This window comes from Nyctereutes procyonoides, unplaced genomic scaffold, assembly GCF_905146905.1.
Source record: "Nyctereutes procyonoides isolate TBG_1078 unplaced genomic scaffold, NYPRO_anot_genome, whole genome shotgun sequence".
In the NCBI taxonomy this organism is placed as follows: Eukaryota; Metazoa; Chordata; class Mammalia; order Carnivora; family Canidae; genus Nyctereutes; species Nyctereutes procyonoides.
Genome location: NW_026575126.1, coordinates 67,690,259 through 67,704,541, shown reverse-complemented (window position 1 = coordinate 67,704,541; position 14,283 = coordinate 67,690,259). Strand labels below are relative to the sequence as shown.

Below are 14,283 nucleotides of genomic sequence, written 5' to 3'. Positions count from 1 at the left end.
AAGATTGTGTTCTGTGTCGCATGGAGGGATCTGTAGTCTCATCCAGGCGTGGCTGTCCCTTCTCCTGTAGGACTCCCCGACCCCTTTGCAAAGATTGTGGTGGATGGATCTGGGCAGTGCCACTCAACGGACACTGTGAAAAACACGTTGGACCCAAAATGGAACCAGCACTACGATCTGTGAGTTGAATATTCTATAAGCCTTTTGGGGAACCCCAGGAAAGTAGGTATCTAGCTTTTAAGATAAATGTTTAATAATAAAGATAAAAATGATTTACTGATTTCTTACTGATAACAAAAGTGGACAGCCAAATGAATACATACTGCCTTATTTTAGAATCTGTGTACTTGGAAGTTCTTACATTTGACATTTTCGTGGATTTTTATGGTTTGCTTCTGTAACTGTGTCAGACTTTTCAATCTCCTGGCCGTCCTAACAGGAAAAAAAGGCCATAGTTCAGGTCTTCTATATGCTACTCTTTTTTGTTTTTTATCTTTTCCATTGAGACTCCAAACCTGGTTGTAGAGTTTTTACTGTACTTTTAGTTTTTTTTTTAATATTTTATTTATTTATTTGAGAGAAAGTGAGGGAGAGCAGGAGCAGAGGAGGAGGGCCAGAGGGAGAGGAAGAGGCAGACTCCATGCGGAGTGTGGAGACTGACTTGGGGCTTGATCCCAGGGTCCTAGGATGATGACCTGAGCCAAAGGTAGATGCTTAACCAATTGAGCCAACCAGGCACCCCTAGAATTTTATTTTAAAAATGCATATTGTGGCTCAGTTGGTGGAAGCATGGGACTCTTGACCTTGGGGTTGTAAGTTCAAGCCCTATTTTGATCGTAGAGATTACTTACAAATAAAATCTTTTAAAAAATACATTATTAAAAAAATAATAAAAATAAAAATGCATTATTATCATGCATGTTTATTATGCAAATATGTATTATATGTATCTCTATTTTTTAAAATCCCACTTTTTAGTACAAATATATTTTCTACAAGAGAAAATATAGTTTGGGTGGTTGAATGTGTATAAGCCTATGCAACCATCAATTTCTTACATTCGTTCGTAAGATGGATTGTACTTTGAAAGCCACTATTTTATACACACCTTCGTTTTCATGTCCCTGGTAAGAAATTTTGGTTGAAGGAACGTGGAGTGATTCTTGGTTTTGTAGGATACAGATTGCACTGAGTTTTTGGTGGGATTTTTCGTAACTGGATTCCAAGACCCATTTCAGTTACACTCAAGAATCCTAAGTGGCTTGGAAAGTGGTTGTCATCCCTTGTCTCGAAAGCTGCCTTCTTGGTTGATTTGCATGGCAAATAGGAGGGGTATAAAGTCTGACTTAGTACTCTTCAGTGTGCTTTGGGTGGATCCGTGGGTTTATAAGTAGGCCCTTGTTGCAAACTGGTATTCTACATTAAGCCTAGTTGGTGGGAATTTATGAATAATGTCATTGTCCTTGGAACTATGAAAATAGGGTGAATCTCTGTTACAAGATTATTATCATGGTCTAGTTTATGTATATTTGCTTCTTATATAACTGGCTGTTGTCCTTTTCCTTAACCATTGAAGTAAGGAGATGTATATTTATTGAGTGCCTGTTAGATGTGGAATAGAGAGCCACCACCATTTTAAAAGGACTCTTTTGTACTAACAAATCAATCAGAGTAAATCTCAGTGAGCTACCATAATGCAGAAAGACAATTAAAAGGGAATTTGCGTGTTTTCAGGTATGTTGGGAAAACTGATTCTATAACCATCAGCGTGTGGAACCACAAGAAGATCCACAAGAAGCAGGGAGCTGGCTTTCTGGGCTGTGTGCGCCTACTCTCCAATGCCATCAGCAGATTAAAAGATACTGGATGTAAGAACCAAATGCTTTTCTGCCTCTCAATACAACTGAAGAAGGCTTATGAGGCATCTTTTTTTTTTTTTCTTTTGAATACTGAATACACAAATTCCTGCCTTCCTACCTAGTTAACATTTCCCTGGGTTAAGTTTTGAATTGTTTGTTTGCAGACCAGCGTTTGGATCTATGCAAACTAAATCCCTCAGATACTGATGCAGTTCGTGGCCAAATAGTGGGTAAGAACTTTCTCATCTGTATAAAGAGATGCTTTTACAGACTTTAACATTCAACGCTTCATCACCAAGAAAGCACACACAGGCACTGACAGTGGTGACATATTTCAGAGGACAAGCCACATCCGGGGCCATCTTTTCGGCACTAAAAACGTTCATCTTGTGTGGTTTTATTATTTTATCTAATTCCCTTCATCCCGTCATTCCAAGTTGAGTTAAAATGACCAGGCTTCAAAAGAATTTTGGGTTATAATTTTAAATATAATCGTAGACACCGTATTCATGGATAATTAATTTGTCATTGTCTCCTCCAAGTGTATATAAGAATGGTGGCCACACATGCAAGAGCTGAGAAATAGTTTCTTCAGGAAGCCCTGTCGTGTATGTACAAAGCAAGGATGACTTCGGAAGACTTCAGTCAGGATTGAAATATGTAGGAGGAGGAAAATCCAATGTGCTAAAGTTACAAGTGTTGACTGGAGTTATCCCATTGGAAGCGATTTATCTGTCAAGTGGCCTGTTCTATTATCCACCCCATCTTACTAGCATTTTAGGGTAATTCAAATGTTGACTGTGTGCATTGCAAGGAGTCAGAGAAAACCTAGTTTCAGCTGCATACCAGAGTGAGTTAGGACACCAGAACTTTCAGGTATTGTCTTGAAGAGACTTGACTCCAAATAAATGAACAGTGGGTATGCATCCTGAAAATTGTCATAATGAGAAAGTTCTCACTTAATACTTTTTTGTTTACTTGTTTGTGATTTCTTTTTCTCTATGGAGTGATGTGCCAGGGGAAAAATGAATAAGTGAAGCAACTCTATAAATGTCTCTGTTGTTCGTAGTAGGAATAGAGAATAAATATTTAAATTCATCTAGACCTTCGCAGATACTGAAAGTGCTGTGTCCTTGTTAAGCGTAAGTCAAGATCTTCTTTACAAATGAGGTCACTCAGAGGAAGTGACTTTTGTGAATCTGTTATCTTTGTGGGGAATGTGAAAACACAGCACCTCCTTCTCCACATTTACCAGGAATGTTCCAAGCGGTATGCAGTGGCATGCAGCTATTGGAGTAAATGCTTCATACTTGGGAGCCTTAGGAATAGATGTGTTTCTGTATATACATGTGCCTCGCTTTGTCTAATAATGTATGTAAGTTACACATTTGGAATGGCTCATTGTATTACAACTGTATGAACTGCCACTGGATTTTAATGCAAGATGTTCTTTTCTGTTTTAGTCAGTTTACAGACACGAGACAGGATAGGCACTGGAGGCTCTGTGGTAGACTGCAGAGGACTGGTAGAGAATGAAGGGTACGTATCCTTGTGACCCTCTCAGGTCTTGGCTGCCTTGGGCTCTCATGTTCCATGAAAGTAGCCTTCACACCTTTGTGCTGAATGCCTGAGATACAAGAAAGAACTTTGGGATCAAGGCAGGGTCCAGTTTCCTTTATAAGGGAAGCTGTAAAGATAAGTTGGGGTTGCGCCCACAAGACTCAGGATCCAACTGAAGGAGATTTTCATGGGCCAAAGATGGAAGTTTGGCCATCAATGAGAATTATAACTGAATTATAACTGAATGGAAACACATCAAATACATTAAAAATTCTTGAGTTCATAATGACAGGGGGAAAAAAAGCCCTAAAACATTAAAAAAAAAACCCAAAAAACCCAGCCTTAAGAACCCATTGGTCACTATCACAGTTTTGCAATTCCAGTGCCTCAGTGGAGCTGGACAGTAATCATTAATAGTTGCTAAAACACCAAAAAGAGGTAATCTGACATTAACACACATATTGGAGATGGAGAGGATGGGGAAATAGGCTGCCCATTCCCAAGGGCAGAGTGTGGGAGGCAACTCTGTCTTCAACAACTACATGGCAAGAGAAATAAACAAAAAGAAAGAGAATCTACAAATTAGTAATAAAAGAGACTTTAGAGACACACCTACTAAATGCAGTGTGGGGACCTTGTTTAGATCTTGATTAATGAGACTACTGCCTGAAGAAATTTGGACACTGGTATTTGATGATATTAAAAGAAAATCAGTGTCCTTTTTTTTAGTCATGATAATGGAAAAGGTCCTTATCTTCTTGAGATATATCCTGAAACATTTAAGAATGGAATGGAAACACTTGGGGATTTGTTTCAGAATGATCCATTGGAGGGGAGAGATTGGAGGAGTAGCTACGAGCTGGCCATTGTTCTAGCTGGGTGATGAGTTCCAGGGGTGGGATGTAGGGGATGGTTGTTGAGATGGTCTCTCAATTTGTATATATTTGGAAATATTCAATGTTTCAAAGATTTTTTTTTAAGAATACTTGTGAAGGGAATGGCCTGTTAAGGTAAATTGTCTTCAGAATTGTTCAGGAGGTAGAGATTTATGTTGGGGAGTACTCAAAGTCATTGCATCACTTTGTATAGCCAGGAGTTCTATTATAGAGTAAAGTAACAAGGAAAATGGGGTATTTGGATTTGATTTTAAAGCAAGAAAAATGAAATCTCATTTCAGGAGCTCCTTGTAGTGCAAGGTTGGGTTTTCAATCATTCAGCTCTCCCTGAGGTTGGAACCCTGCATGTGGCTTCGGTGGCACTTTACATATGGCTCCCTTTGGCTGCTTTTCCTCGTGAAAAAGTCTGTCTTTATGTTTCAGTAGTACAGAATGAATTTCACGCAGCTAGGCACTGAGGGCATCTATCTCTATTGAAGAAAAGCGCAGTAAATGGGTTTGGGGGAGTGTCGAGTTGGGGTTTTTTTTTCGGTGCTTGTCTTGGGCCACTGTCCCCATGTGTGCTGTCCTCCTCTCCTCTTCAGAACCGTGTATGAAGATTCAGGGCCTGGGAGGCCACTCAGCTGCTTCATGGAGGAGCCAGCCCCCTACACTGACAGTACAGGTGCTGCTGCAGGGGGAGGGGACTGTAGGTTCGTGGAATCTCCAAGTCAAGATCAAAGACTCCAGGCACAGCGGCTACGAAATTCCGAGGTCCGGGGGTCACTACAAACGCCCCAGAACCGACCCCACGGCCATCAGTCACCAGAACTGCCTGAAGGCTATGGTGAGAGAACTTGCCCCACCATCTCGCCTGCTGGTTATGCTGGTTTGTTTTTTAAACCCTTTTTTTAATAACTGGTATGTGCCATAACTGCTGATGTGTGTAGAGCCATGCCACATGATGGTTGTGTCAGAATTAAGACCAGTAAAAAAGGCCGTGATAAATCATGAATTTGTCAGCAATTGCTCTACTCTCCCAGTTTAGCAATCGTGTGAAAATTTTAGGCAAATGAATACCCAAAAAAATCCTAGATGATGCGTGGGCTGGAGGAGGGTAGGTGTAGCCTTCTGTGGTTTGAATGTGGGAAGGACAGCACTGGGACGACGGAGAGAAGGGATCATATGACTGCCCCAGAGAGGAGAACACAGTGAAGGAGGAATAGGATTCAGATATGCAGATAATAATAGAAGTGAGAGCAGACGGAGGTGACCGTGGTCAAGGGGAGATCAGTCTCCAGGCAGAGACATGGCCAGCTACTCATGGGGTGCGGCGGAGGGAGGGGAGCATCACGTCTGCAGGTGTGAGCAGGGAGCAGTGAGAGCTGCCCCAGTACATGCACAGGGTTTGTGAAGTTAGCAGGTCCATCAGAGGCGAATCACTGTCCTCTTCTCCATGATTTTAAAGAATACCGAAAGGAAGCTTAGACTCTGTGCTTTGAGGATTCGTTGAAAGCTCTCCTCAGGATTGAATCTAACTGACCTGCATCCTCTGATGTCTTGTGCAGAGCAAAGAACAACGGTTCAGGGGCAAGTTTACTTTTTGCACACGCAGACTGGAGTTAGCACGTGGCATGACCCCAGGATACCAAGGTAGGTCTTCTGAAATGTGCACGGCCAAAGCCCTCTCTCCAGCAGTCCAAGGGGACTCCCCCCACCTCCCTGCTGGATGATAACACACACACACACACACACACACACACACACACACACACACACACACCACTATCACCACCCCCACCCCCGGCTGAAAGAAGAGCAGCTTCACAGAGAGAATGAGTCACCCACACCCGGTCTCAGACCCAGGCTCTCTAGGTTAGAGTCCCAGTCCTGCTGCCCCCTTCAGGCTCCTCTTTGTAAATGGGCACCTGCTGTCTCACAGGTGGGTCCTTTAGAAAGCCTGCCTATACCTTGAAAGCAGATCACATAACTGAAAAAGAACCTCACCCCTAGATGAAATCACATGTGCTCTTGCTTGAAAAGCCAATGAGTCCTTCAAGATGTGTTGCTCTCATTTTCCACTAAAAATAATCAATGGTTGAAATGATAGGATGTCTGAGATTTTCAAATAATCTGGGTGGGGGGGTTAGGGGGCAGGTTCAAGGTAGATGGACAGTGAGCTGGTAATTGTCAATGTTGGTTATTCATCGATGGTCTCGCTCTACTTTTTTGTGTGCTGAAAATTTTCCATGAGAAAACATTACAAAGGAAATAGACTCAATTACCTTTTCTCTCTTCTACTTGACTGCCCCTATGGCCTCAGTCCCTTGGGGACCATTGCTAGGGGAGATGAGGCTTTTCTATACAAATTCCTTCTACAAGGCCATACACCTGAGTCCAGGTCAGAGAGACCCCCTCCCCTCCCCTGCCCCATAATGGAGTTAAGTCTTTTTTCTTTTCCTTTGTTTTGCTTTCCTTTCCAAATTTTTTGTTTTGTTTCCGAATAGCACTACTACCTAATAACATTTTTAGTAATGCTCCTTTCCTTTCTCTTCATAATTTGTTTGATTGACAACAAGCTTCCTGTCACTGACTTCCTGAGTCTCTATTAACTTTAAGATTCAGTATCTATAATTAGAATAGAAATATTACCTGCAAATGAATGAGGTGTCTCATTAGTACCCACTGTAGGAAATGTCAGGTGTTGGGCTAATTAGACAAGTGACTTGGTCAGTGATGATCTGCTCCCATGTGACTAGACTGGACTGACCTCACTAACCGAGAGGTTAGAATCAGAAACATTTGTGTAACAAAGCCCAGTAAAGCATGAGAATGCCTCTTTCCGCTGCATCTGCTCAGAAATGGGAGATTTCGAAGGCATTTCATAAGTCCCCTGGAGCTTTAAACTTGTGCTTCTGGGAGCTTTTCAGTGAAGATACCTTTGTGACCTTGAGCATTTAATTTAGCTTGTAAATTCAAATAGTTTTCTGACAGCAATCAGCTATTTCCAGCTACTTGGCCCTCTTTTGTGTAAGAAATGCTCTTCCTAGGTGGGACCTGGGGGAAGATGGGGACCAGGTTCCCTCATGGTTGTAGGCTCTGAAAGCCTCATTTTTATCTCTCGGGTGTTGCTGCCACTTGCAGCACGGAGGCCTGGACTCAGTAGGACTTTGGCATGTAAGTAGCACCATGACTGTTGTTCTTAGGAGAACTGGGACACAGCCGCATTGACCAGGTTCCTCTCACTGAAGTTTTGGTCGTATACCTCCACTCTCAGATGGACAAACTTCTCTGTTATCTTCCATTTTGGTAGAGACCTTAACAGTGTGAATTGTGATGAACTTGGACCACTGCCACCAGGTTGGGAAGTCAGAAGTACAGTTTCGGGGAGAATATATTTTGTAGATCATAATAACCGGACAACCCAGTTTACAGACCCAAGATTACATCACATCATGAAGTAAGACTTTTTACAAAATCTTTGTTGATCTTTTACATTTATAATTTCATGTTTTCTACTAATATTTTTCTTAATGTACCTACTACATGGTTTGTTAGTGGAGAATAAGTACAATATAGATATTTGGTGGGCAGATATGCATTTCAAACTCTCAGTAAACTGTGAGCGGTTCTGTGGGTGCCTGGTTGGCTCAGTTGGCTCAGTTGGCTCTGCCTTTGGCTCGTGTCATGATCCCAGGGTTCTGGGATAGAGTCCTGCATCAGGCTCCCTGCTCAGCAGGGGTTCTGCTTCTCCCTCTCCCCCTCCCCCTGCTCATGCTTTCTCTCACTCTCTCACTCTCAAATAAGTAAATAAATTTTTAAAAAAATAAAAAAAGCCATGAGTAGTTCTGAAGCTGTATTGTTGGCCACCTTTTATTGCTACAGCCTAAATAAAATTCACTGAGAGGGCAGTATTAGACAGTACAGCTCCATTCTTGAAGCTTCCGTCATGCAGTTCTCTGAGGGAGTTGGTGGCCCTTAGAGCGAGGGGCAGTGAAATTAGGCTTTTCCTTAGTGCCTGCTCGTCACCACCTGGAAGGGCTGCTACAGTCCATAATGCTCCTCACTGGAACCTTGTCCTATGCCCATCATTCTGGGACAACTTGGAACTGAAAGTTATCTGGGATCCCATGTTCAGTGTTCTGGGTTTGTTGTGTTCTCTAGAACCTAAGAGCCCACATTAGCCCTTTTCTTTGACAGCTGACCTTGGTGGCAGAACCTGAACAAGACAAATGCCACTTCATTCCTCTACTAGCCCTATTCCTTGATTCTACCAGAATTTTCTGAGTGGGCTTAGAAATGCCTGGGTCGTGAAAATGAGGAATGGTTTCCATTATATTGCACTGGCATTGTTTGCCCCTTTATGATAATCTGCTTATGAAATTTCTCACGTCAACTCCATGTAATCCTAGCCACCAAGGCACATCTCACCAACTACACATTGGTCAGTCTCACAGATACATACCAGATGCGTGATAAATGATTGCAATTTATGCTTTTCTTTATAGCACTGAAAATGAATGGGATGAGCAGTTGCTTGGAATTGGAATTGGGGTATTATTCTTTATTTAGGCCGTATCTAGACCTCTCTATGTAGGCCAGTGGTGGCCACTGTCAGTGTTTACACATCTTCATGTATGGTTATATCAGCAGAGAGAACATTTCTTCTTGCAGTTCAGTCACTCAGTGTGGGGGGCACTGCTTGCAGCTCCCTTGGCTGCTGCTTTGGAGTGACCTAGATGCTTCTGTTCTTTCCAGTCACCAGTGCCAACTAAAGGAGCCCAGCCAGCCACTGCCTTTGCCCAGCGAGGGCTCCGTGGAAGATGAGGAGCTGCCTGCCCAGAGATATGAACGAGATTTAGTGCAGAAGCTGAAGGTGCTCAGACATGAGCTTTCACTTCAGCAGCCCCAAGCCGGCCATTGCCGCATCGAAGTATCCAGAGAAGAAATATTTGAGGTATGAAATTTGGTGTGACCAGCAGTGAGGCACGGATTCTTCATCCCTGTTTACAAACAGTGCATTCTCCTTTCTGTTGGGTGTTTCAGGCCTTGATTTTATTACTCAGTGAATTCCAGGGCTTTTTCAGGACCAGTGGTCACACAGAGAAACAGACTGTATTTCCTCTTGTGGTGGAAGTTGAAAAGCTGAAAAGCTCAAGAGCCTCTAAAGTGAAAATAAAAAGATTTATACCGAAACTAGTACTAAATAATCCTGTTGGGACACCTGGGTGGCTCATTGGTTGAGTGTCTGCCTTCAGCTCAGGGCATTGTGATCCCCGGAATCTGGGGATCAAGTCCCACATTGGGCTCCCTGTGAGGAGCCTGCTTCTCCCTCTGCCTGTGTTTCTGCCTCTCTCTGTGTGTGTCTCTCATGAATAAATAAAGTATTAAAAAAAAATCATGGAAATCCTCTTACCTGCTCTGTGCAGATACGCATTCCCAAAATCTGCCTGGTTTCTTCAGAACCAGTCATTCCTTCTATTGCCCTTGCACAGAGCTTCATCCATTGGCATGGCCTCCTCAGAGCAGCTTAGGGACCAAATGGCCACTACATTGTGTTTTCAGGAAATAAGGAAGATCAGCTGGGTCCTGGGAAGGGTTCTGTCCTTCATACAGCTCCTCGGAGGGATCAAGGCCACCAACCAGGCGGGACCCTCTTGTAGACGGGGCCCTTTACTCCAGGAAGATGATCGGAAGGTAGAATCTCCACGATTCTACCTTCATCTGGGCCACATCTGGCCTGCCTTTGTGGCATCATTGGCAGAAGTGATCAAAGGAGACTGGATAGGGCCTGAACGCAGATTCCTACTGGGCTGCAGCAGCAGGAGGAGGGGCACAGGGGTGAGTGAGGACTGTGGCTTGGGGAGCCTTCATGGTGATGGGTACTGAGGAAATGCCCAGGGTTAGCTTGTGTTCCAGTGTTGGGCAAATGGAGGAATTGGCCAAAATGGCCGTTGAGCAGTCTTAACTGGTTGCTGGGGAGAGAAAAGAGCTGAATTATTGACATGTTGCTGCCAGATCATTCCACTCAGCATCCTCTTTCCCTCTTGGGATGCCAGAGCTTGAATTACATTAAATTTAAAGCATGAAAAGATTCTCAAGTGCCTTATCATTGAAAATGTCTACAAACATTCAGCTAGTTCCACTCAAAATGCTGAATCTGGGGGCAGGCTGGGCTGGCCACCTGTTCTCTGTGTTTTGGGTAAGCTACTGTATGTCTTACTAAAACCTTTCTTTTGCTTTTTTGACTCTGTGGAAATCATGTGGTTCTTCACCTCAGATATAAAAACAGGCTTAGAATGTTTTTACTATTCAGATTCTCTAGTGACATCTTCATGTTGGTTAAAATAAAGAAGCTGTTCTTAGTATGGCCACATTAAAATTAATTTGTGTGGAGAACATGGGCTCTAGGGAGGATGTGTGCTCTGAAGCCTTTAGTGATTATGCTGAGAATGAGTCTGTGAGTGTCCTTTCGGTGTGGTGTTGCCTGGCACCAGCTGCCTCGTTTCTGAGGGAGACCCGGGGAGATCTGGTGACAGGAGCCACTTCATAAGCTACACGGGACACTAGACACCAAATCAATGCTCTGATAAGGAACCAGAGTGAACTTGGATTTAAATGAATATGCATCCTAATTCAGGCTTCATCTGACAACCTTTCACCTTTTTGTAACTGTAACTTAATGCCACCTGTTCCTCTCTCTGACACTGTCATTTTGCCGAGCAGGAATCTTACCGCCAGATCATGAAGATGCGGCCAAAGGATTTGAAGAAGCGGCTGATGGTGAAGTTCCGGGGAGAAGAAGGTTTGGATTATGGCGGAGTGGCAAGGTGAGGGGCTGGGTCAGTCCCACTTTCTGCTCCATGGGGCTCTGCACTGCCCAGATGGGAGGTTTTCGGGGAGGCGCTTGTCCTGGGGTGATCAGGACTCCCATGTGGCCTTCAGCGCTTCTGGCAATGAGGGTGTGGCAGAGCCACACTTTACTTCTTGGAAAGAGAGGTTTAAATTTTTCAAACCCCCACCCCCGCCCCTCCACTCTATCTGGCAGCTCCACACCTGAAACACGAGGGACCTGCTCCTGAAATTAGTCTGGGTGGGAGGCAGCCTTGCTCTTCTCAGGAGAGGACTTTTGGGGCACTTGTTTGAAAGGAATTTTGCAAAATGCAAAATTGGTTGGTCAAAAGAATTCCTGCACATGATCTTAAAAATAGAAAAATGAAAAGCTGCTATTTCCCATCCTACCTCATTACACCTTTGAGACAACTGCCTTTTTTGCTCTTTTAACTATTTCTTCTAATAGGTAAGGTAACATTGTGTCACTAAATTGACCAAGTTCAGACATTATGCATTGACTATGTATATGATCATAGACACAGATAGATGGGATAATGCTTGTGGTGAGATCTAATTTAATACTTTCCATTCCTAGTTTGGTGCCGTCACAATTTGTAGATCTTCTTTCATTGTCTTTGTAACTGTACATGATGTGTTTTCACCATTATTTTTGGTTTGTCAACTGGAGATGGTATCTCTTGACCTCATTTTCATAAGCAAAAGGGATATAAATACTCCTGACTTCCCCTTCAGAAGTCCTTCCCCGTTTACCTCCTATGTTCTGGCATCCATCATACTTTCACAGTGTAGAGGTGTAAGGTTTCTAGATTGTTCTGTATCCTGTGCATGTTGGCCTATTATTATTAAGAGTTGAAAATCAGTACATTGTTTGTACTGTTATGACTATGTAAATATTGTTCACTGAGGGCTTAGGTGGTATTTCATAATTTATTTTAGCCTTTTGAACAAATTTTAATTTCTCCAAGGATTTATTCATGTTTGTCTTCTTTTCTAAAAAAGCAGGCTTTGTCTTTACGGCCCCATTAAACTTCATCTTTTGCTATCCCCCAAACCTCCCTTCCTTTCTGTGTCTCTGTCGTGGAGACCATCCAGCCCTGGCTCTCTAGGCCTTCTGCACAGTTGTCGTCTTGGGGCTTCGCTGCTTTTCTGGGCTAGAGCTTTGCTTTTTGGATCTCACAGCTTTCTCTTCCTTGGTTTTCTCTCTCATGTTACCAGAGTCTATTCTTAAGTGGCTTTCTTAGAAAAGACCTGTGGGAGGCAAATCTTCCAAGGTTTTACAGAAAATATCTGTTAATTGTCATTTTGACTGATAGATTGATTTTTTTATAGACTTCTAGGAAGAAAATAACTTTGCTTCAAAGCTTTGAAGGCACTGCTGTCCTGTCTTCCAGCACCGGGTGTTCCTGAGCTGTGGTCTGATGACAGTCTGATTTTAGGCCTTCCTTCACCAGAAGTTATTTAGCTCCACCCAGAACCACCTGTCATCCAGGATCTACTACCTTTTTTCTCTTTTACACCCCCTTCCCATCCTTCCTCCTTACGTGCCATCCACCACCACAGCCACTCCTTTACTTCTCTTTCCATTGGCTGTGCTTGGCCAGTAGAACCTCAGCTCCGAAAGGTCTGTCCTGGGGCCACTGAGCCTCTCCTGAGCAGCAGAGGGTGGCTGGAGGAAGATGCTTCCCTGCCATGTTTCTCTCTGCTTCTCTTGCATCCCCACTACGCTCTTCCTCAGATCTCTCCCTCGCTCCCACCCACCTCTACTCCCAGCTGCTGACTTTGGTTCCTCTTGCTCTGAGGACACAGAAGTAAAGAGTATTTCCTTACCACTACCAGATACCTAGGCTGCTAGCATCTGGCCCTGTGTGGGGCCCTGTATTCCCTGAATGGCGCTACGTGGCCCAGGTGTGTTCCTGCAGAAGGGCAACCCTGCGCCTTGTACAGTACGTGCCAGAACCTTGTGCTCCTACTGTTCTTTCACATCTGTCTCATTTCCTCAAAAAGTTCCTCTCTCCTTTTCTCTTGGGTTGGTTTTGCCCACACACACGTGTGCTACAACTCCCTTCTTAAAAGAAACACATGCCCCCAAGCCTTCCCTGGACAGCATATCCCCTTCTGTCAAAGCTGTAAGGAGGCATGAAAGGCAAATGGAGCAAAGTAAAAAGAAAAACAATGGGAAATTCCTGGAAAAACAAAAATGTGCTTAAGAATGCTCCTCCCCCCCCCAAAAAAAAAGAATGCTCCTCCCTGATTCACTGACCTGTTTTGTTTCTCTGTTCTCCTTATAGCAGAACCCCTTGCAAGAGTTGTTCACCACCCTAGCCCTGCTTCTACATCCCTCACTTCCTCTTGCATCCCTCCCCAGCAAACCCTTCTGTCCTCTGAAGCCTTTTGTGTCAAGGTCTCCCTTGGCTTACATCTCCCCAGGCCCTGCCTTACCACTCCTGTGCTTCCCACTCAGGTGCTGGCAGCAGCACCTGACAGCATCGGTCACTCCCTATTCTCGAAGCTCTTTTTCCACTTGGTTCTGGGACACTACCCTCTCTTTGTTTGCCTTCTGGCTTACTGCCAGTCCCCTGTGCGGTGCTCCTTACCCTGAAGCATCGGCAGCCCTCATCTCAGTCCTAGGCTTGCCCGAGTGACCCCTGGGTTACATCTTTGCGCCTGTGCCCTACCTCTTGTTCCCCTCAACAGCGCACTTGTTTGCCCTGGGCTCTTCTCAGGGATTCTTAAAACTTCCTAAACCTAACAGTACCCAATCTCTGGTGGCCCCCTCATACTAGTTTCTTGTTTCTCCTACCTTGGTCCCTGGGCAGCCCTGACTCCCTCCCTGTCACCTCCCAGAGCCCATCCAGCCATGGTCCTCAGCAGAGAGCCCTGCCCCGACCACCTGTGGCCCCTCCATCTCCCTGGCTCCCCATTCAGGCTCTGCCATTCCTTGCTCCCGATTGCCATGTGGTGGCCATTCCCCCTGCCTCCCTGCTTCTCACTGTCCTGCATAGGCCACTGCCTGAGGCAGCTAGTGTGAACTTTCTAGAGATTCTGGCGGTCATTCCCTATTCCAGAGCCTCCAGCTGATGCCTCACAGGTGGTCCCAGGCCTGGCCTGTGGTGGCTGCACTCTCCCTGCGGCCT

The 14,283-nt window shown here is 44.4% G+C and overlaps 1 protein-coding gene across 2 annotated transcripts in view; it reads left to right on the top strand.

Annotated features, from left to right (window-relative positions):
* SMURF1 (SMAD specific E3 ubiquitin protein ligase 1) overlaps positions 1-14,283 on the top strand; it is a 109,429-nt gene that overhangs the window by 77,820 nt on the left and 17,326 nt on the right. For both annotated transcript variants that reach the window (XM_055340217.1, XM_055340215.1), the window contains exons 3-11: positions 71-179; positions 1,735-1,868; positions 2,024-2,089; positions 3,323-3,398; positions 4,900-5,141; positions 5,863-5,947; positions 7,608-7,754; positions 9,053-9,251; positions 11,021-11,124. In XM_055340217.1, the coding sequence (XP_055196192.1) occupies positions 71-179; positions 1,735-1,868; positions 2,024-2,089; positions 3,323-3,398; positions 4,900-5,141; positions 5,863-5,947; positions 7,608-7,754; positions 9,053-9,251; positions 11,021-11,124 (1,162 nt within the window). The remainder of the gene's footprint in view (positions 1-70; positions 180-1,734; positions 1,869-2,023; positions 2,090-3,322; positions 3,399-4,899; positions 5,142-5,862; positions 5,948-7,607; positions 7,755-9,052; positions 9,252-11,020; positions 11,125-14,283) is intronic.